This window comes from Pinus tabuliformis, chromosome 1_2 (assembly GCF_031772625.1).
Source record: "Pinus tabuliformis cultivar Carrire ecotype Pingquan chromosome 1_2, CPIR1, whole genome shotgun sequence".
NCBI classification, from domain to species: domain Eukaryota; kingdom Viridiplantae; phylum Streptophyta; class Pinopsida; order Pinales; family Pinaceae; genus Pinus; species Pinus tabuliformis.
Window position 1 is genome coordinate 40,442,952 of NC_142298.1, and position 16,615 is coordinate 40,459,566.

The 16,615-nt window shown below is 31.6% G+C and overlaps 1 protein-coding gene across 1 annotated transcript; it reads right to left on the minus strand.

The window, feature by feature from the left end:
* Window positions 1–317: 317 nt before the first annotated feature.
* On the minus strand, window positions 318–6,389 carry LOC149204303 (transcription factor ABORTED MICROSPORES-like). The gene is made up of 9 exons (XM_089393264.1): window positions 6,213–6,389; window positions 5,127–5,237; window positions 4,832–5,035; window positions 2,703–2,781; window positions 2,532–2,600; window positions 1,364–2,068; window positions 1,030–1,275; window positions 654–824; window positions 318–557 (listed from the first exon to the last, which is right to left on the minus strand). The coding sequence occupies exons 1-9, from the start codon at window positions 6,221–6,223 to the stop codon at window positions 411–413; spliced, it is 1,743 nt and encodes a 580-aa protein (XP_089249390.1). The 5' UTR covers window positions 6,224–6,389; the 3' UTR covers window positions 318–410.
* Between the last annotated feature and the right edge of the window lie 10,226 nt (window positions 6,390–16,615).

Genomic DNA, 16,615 nt, shown 5'->3' on the forward strand with positions numbered 1-16,615 from the left:
CCACTGAAAACATAAAAACATTAACATTTTAAGGACACGAAAGAAAGCCAATGATGATCTGCCCTTTAAGACCATTGGTATAAACTTTAAAGGACCAATGAAACCACAGTAATATCTGTCAAGCATATGTTATACGGTAAATGCCATAGTTAAATATTGATCTGCAAACTATGATTCCAAGTGCCAGCTCGAGAGCTTGGCATTGTTAGCATCGTGTTCTTCTAGTTTCAGACATGGAATTGACACATACATTAAGATACAAGAAAATTCAATGGAATAAATATATTATAGTCTAGATAGTGCAGGTTACATGAAGCAGTGAGAATAGAGATTCCTTTTCCATGGAATAATTAACCGGAAAAAACAAGCACACATTTAAGGGGTGAAAACTCTTGAACATGGTTTATGGTTCAGGTAGTCTGTTGGATGTGACGTTGCTGATGATCTGAAGCAGCAGTGCCCTCACCTGATCGAAGGATGTCTGGGTGCAATGTCATCTCCAGAAGCGAGTCTCTCAATTGCTTCGCTCCTGCTTGTACTACTTCCTTATCCCTTAACTGATAAGGAAACGGCATTTGTCAGAAGAATAATAGCTGAACATGAGAATAATTTTATTCAAACAGAATGAAGGAATATCATGCACAGAAACTTGCCTCCGCATTGAAAACATTCAAGACCAGGCCTCTGAAGGAAGTGATATTGGCGTTTAGAATATCGAGACCCAGTGCGTCCATTGCTTGCATTAATTTAACAAAACCACCCACTCGCTTTTCACTGAATATTCTCAGGTTGAAAACATGTGCATCAATCTGGTTCACTTCAATCTTCACAAATACCACCGCCAGAACAGAAATTTAATAAGTTCAAGCTATCATTCAGAGAGTTCAAGAATCACTGGATGAATTTGTGTAAGCCCATCAAATATCAACACTAGAACAGAAACTTTGTTTGTTCGGAAAATTCAAGAATCAATGGATGAATATATTTGTTTAAGGTCATCAATTTTTTGGTCTACTGTAAAATATTCACCTGCATAGTTTGAACTGTTTCTTCAGTTGCATTTCCTGGACCTTTTGTCAGATCTGTCTTAGCAGCGCATCTCGCATGGGTTTCGTCATCTAGGGTTGTTTGACCACCATTTTCCAAATTAGGCGGAGTTGTAGGGTTTCCCGCTTGAACGTCAATTTCATCCAACTCTTCTTGGAGTTCCTTCACCTGCTGCTGCAGTTCCTTGATATACTCAATAGCATCCCCTAATATTGAGGCCCTGTCCATCTGCATTAGATAGAATATGTAAGTCCAAACTTGCAGAAAATAATAAGCTTGAACTGTACAATATTTATAGAATATTAATGGACAAGACCTTGGTGATCTTGGGAACCAATGCGCGTAAAGCATAAAGCCTTTCGTTGAGCTTTTTCCTCCGCTTGCGTTCAGCTACCAAGTTCTTGGAGAGATGTCTTCTGCCAGATCGGCCCGCAGCTTTCTGGTCATCGTCGTCCTCCATTTGATCGGTGCAGTCTGAAGAGTCTGCTCGTGAGATCTCTTGTTTGACATCTTTATCCTGAACCTCTTTTGACAAACCACTCGTATGAGGGGATTCAGTGAGGCCATGCCCGCGAGGTAGTGAATTGTTCCTCATCGGTAAGCCTGCCTGTTGAATGTCTTGCAGAGAAACTGGATCGATATGCATGGCGGGTGGCTTTTCCGCATGATTAATGGAATCGGCAGATCCTTCATAGAAGTCGTTCTTCTGCTTAATTTGGCCAGAGGCCGCCACTTGTGGCTGCAACTGTTGCCCGAGGAAATTAAGATGCGGCGTGACCATGTGAATAGACAGTTGCGACTCTGATAAAGCCCTTTCTGCGTCCCAAGGTACAGAAGAATCTCCTGTAGCTGCAGGGAGCCATGGTAGAGTACCGGCAGCTTCGCTCACGGATCCAAAGCCACAGCCACCGAGGCTTGGAGCAGCTGAAGCACCGAATAAATTATTCGTATCATACATCTGAGGAAGCCACGGATCGCACTGCGTGAATACAAACTGCATAAGAGCTGCGTTCTCTGCGACCTAGCAAATTGTACAAAACAAAATGGAATTAGCTTCCAGATCGGAGATCAAAGAGAAACTTCAGCCCATAAAACCTTTAATTAATATATCTACACGTCACAGGTTTCGAAATGAAGAGCTCTACAAGACCATTATGGACAGGAATCAAAACTTCCTAATTTGCTTTCAGATCAGAAATTAAAGAAAAAATGAAGCTCAGAAAGCCTTTGAATAATATGAATGCAAGCCTGACAGGATTCGAAACGAAATAAGAACTAAAGAATTTTCTTTCAGATGCGAAATTAAAGAGAAACTGAAACTAACAAAACCTTTAAATAATATCATGACGAGCCTTACAGGTTTGAAACGAAGATTTTACAAGACCATTATAGGCAGGGATGAGAAGTTTAATTTGCTTTCAGACAGATATTAAAAAGAAATTGAACCTAAAAAACTTTCTAAATAATATCAAGACGAGCCTTACAGGTTTCGAAACGAAGAGCTCTACAATACCGTTGCGGACGGGGATGAGGACTTGAGTTTGCACTGCTTCCTGTCATCAGAAATGGGCATTTCCATGTGAATAGGATAAGCGAAAGTGATCAGATTTGAAATCATAATTTGAAATCAAAATCTGTGCCTGAGTATATTTTACCTGTCCGGCATCGGGATCTCCAATATTTGGAAGGTTCATCCACCGCGGTTGTCCTGATAAGAACACCTGCCCTTGAATCCTGGAATTCGTTTCAAATGTTAGTTCTCGTGATGCTATTAATCGAGATACAGTTTCGAACACTCTAATTTTAACTTTGGCTTGAAACTTGATCTTTGCCCTTTGCATCTCAAACATAGCATTCGTTACAGCTTAATTTTGGTTCTCGCTGAATACAATTTTTCTTATCAAAATTTTTTGACTACGACCTCAAATCTTTAGCTCAACGTTAAAACATCGCTGGTCATCTCACAGTTTTTTCTTACATGATGTCCATCTATATGTACGTTTGTGCATAACTTTGTTCTACTAAATTTTGAGTATAATGACTGACACAATGCCAGGACTCAAATTTAAGACGTCTGATTTCGAAATAAGGTCTATATTATTTGAGTTATCCAGAGTATTGGTGCTCGTGATAATATGCCAATTTCTGTTCTCAATCATAAAAGAATTGATCAGATTTAGAAAATTTGTATCAAAGAAAACTGACTAGTTTTTTTATGGGATGTTTACAAAGAAAAAGAGTTAAAATTGAATAAAATCAGCCTAAATGACCTAAGAAAAAAGGATATACTCAAGAGACATCAAAGAAAACTGACTAGTTTTTTAATGGGATGCTTACAAAGAAAACTACTTAAAATTGAATCATATCACCATAAATGACCTAAGAAGTAAGGATATACTCAACAGACACCAAGATGAGAGTGCACAAGCAAGACGGCAATGATTGTAAACTTTGATTAAACCTGCAATTGATCTTAACTAAAGAACCAACATTTTGGTCTCACTCAGCAAAATAAAACGTCTGTTGTAGGAAATCCAATTGTAATTCTTAGAAGCTATGAAAGTTGTAAAACTATTTTGTCCATACACCTGAAGGAACAATCTCTGAATGTTTGTGTACCCTAAAAAATCATTTAGAGTGTTGACAGTCAGCTATAAAGGACTTAAACTGTGCATTAAAGAGAGTCCTGAAACTATACTGCTAAAGATTGCTATCTGCGACAGTTAACACGATTGTGAAATACTTGCAAAAAAATTTTGTCGGTCACGCCCTTGAACCTTTGAAGACCAAGACCAAACAACATCCCATTGCACATGGCTGAGAATAACAAGAAATTTGTATTCTTAAAATGGTCAGGATTCATCGAACGTGCAAAGGATTCGATTACAATCATCATATAATTTTTTCAGCTTAGAAAATCTCCGCCCATTTGAGATGTGTTGACTGTCCCTCTATACACCGCGAGACGACCGAAAGAAAACTTGCGGGAATAATGCTTGAAATCCCTAATTGCGATAGACAGGTACACAGCTATTTTATCCCTCAACGGCACTTGCCGCTATAAATCTAACAGTGGCTCAGAAAACTCTGGCTGTCAATTCGACGGATCAGATTTAGAGAACTGTGCATATCCACTAGAATTCGCCGAATTCCGACAGCCGTCAAAATCAGTAATGAATTATGAAGAACAAGGTCGGCATAGGATTTAGCGAACGTTCAACGAAAATATCCTAGAAAATGACTGACAAGTTTTCAAAAATAATCACGTGAACCCGACGGTTTACACACTCTCCAATGACCGACTTTCAATCTTGACTGTGAAAGTAAGACCTTCACTAAGCCGCATTCTCACAATTGGCGTAATTTCAATGTTCACCGAGGAAAGAAGGCACTACAGTGCATTTGACTCACGATTTCATCAGGACTAATAACCTAAATGGAGAATGTTTTAAAATTAAAGATCCTAAAACCGCCAATTCTTCATGAAGAGAACGGGGCTTCGGTTGTTCTTTCCAAACCAATTAGGTTTTGACTAACTTAATTCTCCATTTTACTTCGCTGCTTCGAATTCTGGGGTTTAGACTTTAAAGCGAGAAGTGTGGAGAAACCAGAGCCAGATGGACAGTGATAAGCATGCTTGTAATCAAATCAATGAAACAAACTATTTCAGATCTATAAAGCTTCAATTCTTTGTAAAAGATTAATAGAGAAAAGAAATAGCCTCAATTCTGATCTCGCTCCTGTAATAGAAAGAGCATAAACGGGACTGAAATAATATTTATACCCAGAGTCCAGTGGAATTGAAGTAGGAAACTCTGCCAATATTTCGCATATAGTACATTTAGGATGCTGAAACATCACGTCCCGGCAACTGCCTCCTTCAAAATAACGAGGTGAGAAGAAAAGGTGCGACTCAGGGGAAGGATTTTGCAATCCTTGCCCAGACTGATCAGCCCCACTGCAACAGCATCCCGTCCAGTCTAGACATCTTCACAGACAATTATACAATATTAGTAATCATGACACTATATATGTAATCTGGAAACGCCTCAGTTCGCATCTGAATATAATTACAATACCGTTGATCATCGCTCAGCTTCCAATAGATGACATAATCCCAGCGCTTGGCGCCAACGAGAGAACGCAGCCGTTCTTGCGGCGCGGCTAGATGGATGTTCAATGACCCGCTTCTGCACAAATCATAAAACGCGACAGTTTACAAAACTCAGATCGAATCCCGCAAATACAATTAAAATACCTCTTCTATCGATCGAATCAAAATTAAAATACATACTGTCTGGTTTTTCGTGAACTAGCCCGAGTAACTGTTTTATTGCCCATACCACTTATTCTAACAACAGATATAGCATTCATAGACAGAATTTCAGAGACTTAATAATGATTTATAACGCCGGTCGGTCCTTGCAAGAAGGCGGAGCCGATCTATAAGGGCCGATGTTAGCAAGAAGAAGAAGAGAAACGGGAATTCATTAATTTCTCCGTATCTACTGAGTATTTACTGAGAGTATTGAGGATTGGAACGTCAAGAAATGGATTCGAGTGTGGCAGACGGCATTATTACGCCGATTTTGGCAAGACGGGTCGGGCTTTAGAGAAAAAACTTTTAACTTTTTCTAAACAAGGCGAGGGCCTCATCACCGGTTGCTCAGACATTCACGTTCTCTAAATCAAGAACCGGAAATGTTCTTTCCGGGGTTCGAAATCAGGGCCACGGGGCCAAGAAAACTAAACATTCCCAAACTAGACGGAGCCGGCGATAAATGTAAATATTCCCCGCTGCCCGGCCAGGCAGTTGTGAGCGAATCCCCACTGAGAATCGACATGTCAGGGGAGAGTACGAGTGCATCAGCCATTGCCTTGCGATCCCCAGATGCCTTTGTACGCCCCTTGACAGACAAAATAACCGAGCTAGCCTATTCAGTTGATCTTTGATTCTTAATTCTCGATTTTTCCCCCGGCTCCTATGGCAGACCGTGCCGCCATTTTCCATTCCAATTTCTTTGACTGTACTGGTGAAAGCTATCGTTACCGGCGCCATGATTATCATCATCGTCGTCAGCAGAATTCGCATCCACATGGCGCACAGAAACGAAAGGAAACACAAAAAGCCGATATGGCAGCAAAGACGAGACTGGAAAATTTACCTTTCGAGCATCTTCGGCTGCTTCTTGTTTTTCTGCTCTGATTTGCTGTGATCCCCCTCGGTTTGGCTCTCGAAAACGAAGGTAGCTTCAGGAGGAAGAAGAATAAGAATGTGGGAGGAGCATGTTTTACAGAATAGGTAGAGCGTGCGAGGAGGGAAGTAGGTGATAGGCAGCGAAGGTGTGAAGGGTTTGCGGTCAGTTTAGTTAGTTAGTTTAGCGGTGATAATAATGATGATGCCCCCCAATGACAGTGCGACTGTGGTAACCCGGTCTAGCTCTTCCTCCGCGTCACACTTTACATTTAATGTTAAACGTAACAGTTTCCTTTCGTTGGTAATTAAATATAACATATTAAATGCAATATATAAATAGCAAAAATATAAATTCTGTAATTAAAATTTGTAATTTTCATAATTTTTCTATATTTTAGTTATATCTCTCTATTTTAGCGTGGGATTGTTGGACCTCCATGAGATTGTTGGAAAATTTTCAAATTATAGAGCTTTTAAACTTGTCAAAATTAACTGCTTAGGTTGTCCGTATAACATACCTTGTCAAATCCAAATATATGTCTAATTAAGTATAAACCAGATACTTAGGATTAGGTTTATCTACTTGCAAAAAGGAATTTTAAACGATAAATTTAAGGATAATTAAGGTTTTCATTATTTCAATATCATTTTAAAAACTATTTAGTTATTTTATTTTGTCCAATTCAATTTAGGGAAGTAAATGAATAATGAGAACACAAATGTTATTTATAAAAAATATTAGTTATTTTATTTTGTCCAATTCAATTTAGGGAAGTAAATGAATAATGAGAACACAAATGTCATTTAGAAAAAATATATACATGTTATGTGTCATTTTTATGTGTTTAGAGATTTTTAAAGGATTCAAATTTATTTATATATTTAAAAATTTATTTTCTCATTTTAATTTACAAAAAATCATAATATTACTTGAAATGAAATCATATTATCATAGATTTAAAAAAAAAATCATCAAATCCCGATAAAAAAAATCATTTCCTTCTTTTCTTTTATTAATTAGATTACAACCTAAAAACCTATTAAATTAAAATATTATGAACAATATTTATTAAACGTATTATAAATACTTATTTAATAAAAAACTATGTAATTAAATACATAAAAACAAATTCAATATGATATGTAGAAATTATGCCATATAATATTTCTAAAATATCTATATATAATATAATATGAATTAATGTTTATAAAACAACACATATATGTATTGCAACTTAATTTTTAAATTTTAATAATATATAAAGATGTTTGTGAAATTATGTTTTTCGATCTTTAGGCAAGAGGGCTCTAAGCCATTTCATAAATAATTTTTAGATAAAAAGTATATTTGTTATGAATTCAACCTGTCACATATTGGAATTAAATTTAGGAAAAGAAGATAACACCATTCCTTTCAACTATCTAAATTATATTTAATTGACACTTTAATTAAAAAGAAAAATTTAAAGAAAATAGTGAAATTTTATTGATAAAAAAAACTTGTATTCTCAAAAATTTTATAGAAACATCTAAAATTAGTAAGTATCTCTTTAAAAATAAAATTAAAAATAATATCAATTATAATAAATAAGAAAAATAAATATACATATTTGATTATTTTTAGTTAAAAGCATTATTGATATTACTATCGAATATGAAGGAGATGTGTCCACACATAATATAAAGTATGTGTGTATATATATATATATATATATATATATACATGTGTGTGTGTGTGATATTTTTAATCATAAATAAAAAATTTCAATGTTCATATTAAGTAAAATAATTTTATGTCAATTGGGGTTATCCCTAGTGGTTGGGAGGAAGGAATGGAATCAAATCCACCCACATTCAATTTTTGCAAGTTACATGACAATATAGTATTTATAGTATATGTATATTCCTCATATAAAATATATAATATTGTACCTATGAAAATTGAATATCCATATTATGGATTCACCATGGTAAAAAAGAAAAAAAATGTAACATATTTCAGTATCAAAATCATATGAATTTATATAGAGAAAAAGAAAGTAAGAAAAAATAAAATATATTAACAATAAATAAAATATTTCGATACTCATGTTGAATAAAATATTTTTATATCAACTATACATATTATATTAAGTAATTGTAAATAAATAAATAAAAAACTATGATTAAAATATTTTATTTTTATATAAATGTGTAATTCTGATATAAATTAATAAATAAAATATATATGTAAAATGAAAATAAATTCATGATAAATCAAACTTTATTCTATATCAAAAATTAAATAATTTTATCCTAATACTATTTTAACTCACAAACTAAACTCTTTCTAAATACAAACAATTTTATGATAAATAACTCTCAATTTAAAATTAACATTTTACCGACCAAAAAAGTTAAAACAAATTGAAAATTATTTTTGTTAAAATTTAAAAATTTAAAATTTAAAACTTTATTCATATTTACTATCTCTCCTTAATCTAATAATAAATATTAAACTTTAAAAATTTATATATATATAATCTTCAAAATATAAATTTATTATGATAAATCCTCCCGTCCCCTAACTAAGTATATTGGAAAAGAGAGTAAGCTCTTAACCTGAGATATGACAAATATATTGGTTTTTAATCTTATCATTGGATTTTAAACCACTTAACTATTTTATCATTAAATTTTAGATAAAACAAAAAAAATCGTTAAAACAAAAAAGGTTAATTTCATTTGTTGTATTTTTGTTAAGCTATTGAAAATGCTATTTAGAAGATATTTGTGCCCCTTTTACCTTGAGGGCTATGGTAATAAGGTGTATTTACATTGAGGGTCATTTTTTTATATTTCTAATTACAATTTAGAGTATTACAGAGATTAAGAAGACTGCGTAAACATGATCTTATAAGTATTAGTCATCCATTTATTTTTCGTTGTGATTTTGTTTTTATTAGAAACTTGATTTTTGAATGATTTTTATATTTTATTTAGTTTTGTTTATAGTAATAATTTTTTTGTTTATAGAAATATTTTTTTTTTAAGAAATCCATTTATATAAGTATGTTTAAATTGATTTTCAAAGAAATTTAAAATGTTAATGAAAGTTAAAAAGCTTAGTATTATTCATACTCATTTTATACAAGAAGGATGTTGTTTTTTATTGAGAATTTTTATTTTTGAATGATTTTTATATTAATTCAAAAAAATTATAAATATAATAAAATAGAGATATTATTTAAACACATTTCACCTTTCAACACACCTGTTACCAAGTGAAAATTTGGATGAAATTTGAGCTGATCCAAAAGTATTTCATAATAAATAACCTAAAAATTAATGGAAAAATACTTTATTTAGTCTTTTTTAAGTTAGGTTTCCACTCATCTAGAGTAAGGATATAATTAAGTATTTAATGCAAAATAACAAGGTAATTAACATGAAGAATGAGAGGTTGCTTATCATGTTCCTTTCAACATCAATAAAGGTCACTCAAAGCTCAAAAGAGGTTGGAGTGGAGATGCAATTTCTTGGTTAAATAATTGAGGGATAGTGAAGGAGGATGCACTTCAAAATATCAACATTGTTAAAAAGAACTATAATAACTAATATGAAAGATAAAATGTGGAGTGATAAATACACATAAATTTGATTTAATTCAAGGAAAACACTAGCACCAAGCTAGAAGATCAAAAATATCTTTTTCTTTTTTTCTATCTCAAAAAAGAAAATAGATATTGGAAAGTTAAAGGACAATTCTCATGAGCTTCATAGTGAAACAATGCACTAGACAATAAATAAAACACTTTGGAACATTAAAGAATTTGTAAAGTATATGAGATAAATAAAATAGAGGAGGAAAATAACTTCTTCCCACAAAAATGTTAGATATCAAAACATTTAGAGTAAAAATGATCTTTATATCTTTTTAACAATGTGATAAATCAAATTTATTTATTTATTTTTATAGGACTCATAAATCTAATGGGAATTCATCATCATCAATATTATTATTATTATTATTATAAAATCTAATGGGGATTCATCATCATCAATATTATTGTTATTATTATTTTATATATATATATATATATAACCAAGATAATGACCACCATTTCCTAAGCCCAATAATTTATCAAAGAAATAAAGGACATCATCTAGATATTCTTAATAATGTCAATTCTATATTTGAACATAGTTGAAATTAAAATGCCAAAGTTATTATTGATGAGACTAAATATTGTTCAAAGTGTCATTTTAAATAAGTAATTTCTAATAAAGGAGAAAGAGTAATTAAGTTAAGAAATTGGGTAAATTTATGTCTTATGTCATTAACTATAGGGTATATTAAAAAGAAATGATAGTCATCCTCAATTTCCTTTCACAAATTTTATAAATTCTTTTAGCTTAAGATATTCTTGGATTCTTATGGTTATCATTTTCACCATAGAGGTCAAAAACATTGATCATGGTTTTAGCAATATTTGTTTTTTTTCTTTGAACTCATAATGTTGAAAAAAAAAATCTTCAAAACTTGCCAATATGTCAAGACTCTTTTCTAATTTGATCTTAATAAAACCTAGTAACTCAAAACTTTAATTACCATCAAAATAATTGACATTACTTATCAAAATAATTAACATTACTTATTTTTCTTTCACAATTTGATTCAATACCCTTCAAAACCGATACAACACTTAAATTATGCTAACTCAAAGTTTGGATTTGTAACTCCATCAAAATAAAATAGACTTATTGGATTCTCACGAAAATACTCTAGTTTTTCCTTATTTTCTTAAAAGAAAAAAACCAAAATCTCTTTAAGGAAAATAGTTTTAGTGAACCAAAATAGGATTCATAAAACCTTTGTAATATTCCAACATAGAATTATTGATTTGAGATGCACATTATGTAGCTCATGAATAATGACTACGTGTATCATTGAAATCAATATACTTCAAACTATTTTAGTCCTTGAGGACTTCTCAAACAACAAGCCTTGAAATTATTATTAGAGATAATCATTATTATTAATTTAACGTGTCACTAATGAGACTTGGAATGAATAAAGATGATAACAATACTAATATAATCAAAACAACTTAGGTCTATCTTATTTTCAAATTTATCAAGTATTAAGAAGAATCAAATATCTCAAATTAATTTTAAAGTACTTATTTTCAAGTTTATTAATCATTGAGAGGGATCAAATCTACCAATTATATAAATAAGTTTTGAAATACTGAAATAAAAATTTACACCTTCATCCTTCTTAACACTTAATTAAAATAAAATAAAAGTAACCTAAATTTATTGACTAATAATTTTAACAAATATAATTTTTATAAATCTAAATTCACAAACATTAATAATATCAAATACTATACTAATAAAAAATTAATATTTTAGTTTTAAATTTAGCAAAAATAAAATAAAATTATTTTCGCTAAATATATAAATTTTTTAATATAAACTTATACATTTTAATTAAGATATCTATCTTATTTATGTTTTTATTTTAATTTATAATATACCCTAAATTATATACACAATTTCTATATATATATATATATATATAATTAGAATGATATTAAAAAGCTAAGCATCTCTATCACGTAACATCATTACACATTATTACTTAAAACACCTTTACCTAATTAGAATCGTAATCAAAACCACTTCCATGAGATAATGAAACGTCCACATTAAGAGTTATGTGTTGGCATTTAGTATCCCATTGCCTAATAAAGAAGAGTGAGGACTCTATGCTTACACTGATCTCTTTCATAATAAAGAAGTTGGGGGACTGCATGCTTGCATTAATATCTTTAAAGCATCATATTACTTTAGTTTCATGATGTCACCCATTAAAGCAAACATAACTATCAGTCAGCGTCGCCACAGTGATTATGTTCTTAGTTGTTCCCAACACAGTGATATTGTTCTTAGTTGTTCCCAACGTTTCTATCTCTTCTTTTGTCTTTGACTAGGCAATCCTCCAATAGCAAATCCACTAAAAGGTATTAAAATAAATGTTTTCGAATTTAGAAGAAGTTTTAATATAATCTTTTATAAAATTTTAAAATATAAAATATAAAATTAGATATAATTTTTTTTAATTAGTAATTAGATTAGATGGGTGTTGTAATCACATAATAAGGGATTAGTTTTAACCATTATCACTGTAATTTCCGAGTATCATAACTTTTACTTACATTATTTTACATATTACATGTTTACTATATAAACTATTTCAAAATATAAAAATATAAATAATTAATAACAAAATAAAATAATGATGATGATTAACAGCCACTAAGACCAATGCGATCTATGGGACTTCAAGAAAGAAAAGAAAAACTAATTCTGATTTTTCAAAATCTTGTTTCTATGATCAAAAAGAAGGGAAAGAAGGGCTCCAAGATTGTTATAGATGGGTTGACTTAATAAGTCAAGAATATTGGAAGTGTGGCAAATGTTAAGGAATTGAGAGCGAATGTGAGTAAGGGTTAGACATTCTAAAAGGAAGTGTTTTTCATCTTCCACTTTCTCAGTATCGTAAATCTAACTGATTCTATCGTCCCAGGGAATCTTGGGAGTAGACCAACATCCAGTTTTACTTCGAAGTTCATGAGAATTAGTTCTTATCCTAGCGATGTTAATTTTTTCTTAGTGCTAGTCAACACAAAGAGATAATGGTTATCGATGGTGGGGTTGATCACCTCCTTATGGTATCTTAGCTTCCTTTTACCCTCCATCTCTTTATCGTCCCACAACTTGTCCTTAAAATTAGAAGTAATAGTATCTTTGACACTATTCTTACTTCCCATGATGATCTCCTCTTTAATTATAATGGTTGAGCTAAGATTGAGCATTTTAAATATTATATAATTAAAATGACTATTATTAAATTAAAAATATTTAAATTATCTTTATTTATATATTTATATATAATATTTATTATTGTACTAATATATATATATATATATATATATATAAATAATTGTATTAATAAATAGAAAACATAAATTTAGTAAAAAAATAATTTAAATGTTTTATGCTTTTATTATTTTATAATAAATTTTAAATAAATTTAATTTCAAAATTCAATAAAAGTTTCTTAAAATTATAAGTTATTAAAATGGTGTAATTTATATATTTTAAATATTCACCGATTTTCCTTTTGTGTGAAATAAACTCTTATGTATTATAATTGATATTGCACAATATGTATTATAATTGATATTGCACAAAGTTTACTTACTTGTTGTCACCAAAGTTATGTGTTTTCCTTCTTATGTGTTCATTGCAGCCTAAGGAACATCTTTAAGATCATCATTATGATAACCAACCATATTTCCGGTTAGGTCTCCTACTCCAAACAGTGTGTGGTCAAATTAGGAATTCATACTGGGGAGACTCCCTTCCCTATTGTTAGCATCCGATAAGGTCAACAAGATTTGGCGCTAGAAGGAGAGCTAGATGACAAGCTGAGCCCATGAAGTATGGTTTCAATTTCTCATCTTGAATGACTTCCTCCAAAATCATAACCCTTGGATTTTTTTCTAATATTGCAAATCTAAAATGTATGGTGTGGATAATTCATAACTTGTCAAATTTAAAGTTTAATGGCGAGGGTGAAACAACCATTCTTGAGCACACCCTTCGGTTTATTGAATTTTGTGATTTTCTTTGAAATTAATTGCAAGTTTTTGCTTGTAGGTTGTTCATTCTCACTCTTGAAGGTTGTGTTAAGCAATGGTGTTATACATTGTTGATCGCTTCTATTCATTCTTTCGAACAACTTGTCATGGAGCTTCACAAATATTTTGACGGGTATAATTATCAAAGTGTATATAAGAAGATTATTCGCCTTAGAATGAAATATGATGAATCTTTGGAAGATTTTCTTTATCGTTTTCTTCATTTTTGTTATGATTTTTTGAGGAAGACATGGATTGGGATTTTGTGAATGAGAAGTTTCAATATCTAGTGCAAATTTCTTTGGAACCTCTTATATTTGAATCCCTTACAAGTCTCCCAACATTTCTTGGTCATGGAGAAGTTAAGGTTACATCTTATCTTTCATGTCCATCTTCCACTTATTTCATTTCTTCATCAATGAAGCAATCCCATGTACCAATGTTGACGTTAGAAAACTCGAAGATTAGATAATTGATCCAGTCCCATGTCCATATTCCCCTTATATTTAAAATTTGAATGCATGTTTAAATCTTGATCAAACTAATTTGATCAATGACATTTCTTATTCAAGATTCACCTCTTGTCCTCTACCATCTACCCTTTATGATCCTCGTTGTCTTGATTCACATAATCAACATGCTTCACTAGTCTCACTTGAATCATATGGTGATAAAGTACAAGGTGATGTTGTTGTCCGAGTAGAAGAAAAAGAGACTTGTGGTGTCTTTTATGATGATTATGTGTGGGCCTCAGATTGTGAACGAGAATATGTCAGTTTAGATTATTTTTCATTTGATATTTCTTTCCCCTCTTCACCATTAACTCATTTTACATCATCTCCTAGCATGTTTACTGAAACAAATACCAGTTACTTCTCTAAATGATTTTGATCCTCATATTGTTAGCTTTGATCATAATCAGGAGCGGTATGAAGAAAGGGAGGAATTTATTGTTCATAATTTGTCTCATTCCTCATCTTTAATTTGTGAAGAAGCAAATTTTGTAGCTCCCTGCACTCAAGAAAATCCTTCATTTGATTCATCCAACCATGAAGAGTCCTTGGACTTGAATGTGAAATCTGATCCATCTAGTCACATTCTGAATGTGTTCATTGATACATCTAGTGATGAATTTTCATCTTCATTTGTTGATCTTTCCAAGCCACTAGTGTTCAATGATTCACCATTTAATAGTTTGAAAACTTATCAAGAGGTCGAGGAACTTTAGCCCTTGTTCATGGTTATGTCAAAATCTCGTGATCTTGGTAAGGTTTCTAAGAGAGATCAAATCAAAACCCCATCATGGTAAAATATTCATGACTTGACCGAACATGTTGAAAATATATCTCACTTTCAATCTCAAGATTTTTCACCATCTTATTTTACATATCATGATCTGATTGTTGAATGGTTAAAGAATCCTACTTGGAAATCCCTTTTGCTAGTAATAAGTTTTGATCTTTCTTAATGTTTCGAAGATAGAAAGTATGGATGAATGTAATTCTATGAGAAGTTATCAAGATGTGCGTGACCATCAAGACACAATGGAAGATTTTTTAGTGCAAGCTCTCTTAACATACTTTTTTACTAATGTTTTTGGCCTTCAGGTATTGGAGAAAGCTTTATTTGCCTATCTTTCTCCTTTTACACTTTTTCTTATAGTATTCCTTACTACCCCTTCCCTCTCCTTCATAAGTTAGGAACTACTTCAGTGGTTATATTGGAAATTTCACTTTACATAATCATGACCACTTTGTTTAGTTTATGAATAGGTTTAGTATAGTTTTCTGTTTTGATCATTGTTCTTTCATTTTCCTTTTGTGATTTTATTTTAAGTTTGTTTGTAATAATATGTGTATGAATTTTGTGTTGTTTGGCTTTGAAGAAGTGTGGCAAAGTTCAAGAGGACATTTTATAACTGTCAAGACTTGGTAAACTGTTAATCCCCTTATTTGTTTGGGCCTTGTATCCTAAACAATCCTTTATGCTTAGATGGAAAATATGTTTCTTTCTCAAAGAAAGCCTTAGAAAATCTATGATTCTCATATATATAATAGGATATTCTTCCTTGAGTCGCCATATTATAAATGTGTCAGTTTTAACATGTCAACTTGGTCGAGTGGAGAAGAGAAGGAGGAAACTTAAGCAAGCTAACCTACTTCAAAGGTATATACTTAAAAGTCTCTGTAAAACAAGGAACAATCTCTCTTTCTTGTTAAATAATTCAAGATCCCTCTTTTGTCCATGGCAATACAAATGCTAGTAAGATGCTAATGAGCATAAATTTGTAAAATAAAAAATGGGAGAAATAAGAGAAAGGCTTCTTGCGTAGAGAGGCGAAGCTAGCAACTTCCTTGGGGTAATGAATAGGATCACTACTAGCGAAGCAATGTTTGTGATTCCTTGAAGTGACTCTATCAGGGTACTAAATGGGTCTGCTAGTAGAAGAGCAACATGAGAGATGATATTGAAACTCTAGCATTCTACACTCACGCTCATATATACTCATTTCCCCTAATTGAAGCAATTGAATCTTGAATTTCTCATGAATGTTTTAATCCAATGAGAGGAATGGAAGAGATTTCATATTTAATCGATCTAAGTAAGGAAAGTATGGTAATCTACACGATGAAACAATACTTCTTGAAAATATAGACTCGGTGCGTAAAGTTAGAACCAA

Excerpts from the sequence above, each read along its gene's own strand:
- LOC149204303 (XM_089393264.1), bottom strand. Across the intron at positions 5,036-5,126 it reads AAGCTGAGCGATGATCAACG|ATGTCTAGACTGGACGGGAT; the intron begins GTATTGTAATTA and ends TTGTCTGTGAAG. Across the intron at positions 2,601-2,702 it reads GAGATCCCGATGCCGGACAG|GAAGCAGTGCAAACTCAAGT; the intron begins GTAAAATATACT and ends TTCTGATGACAG.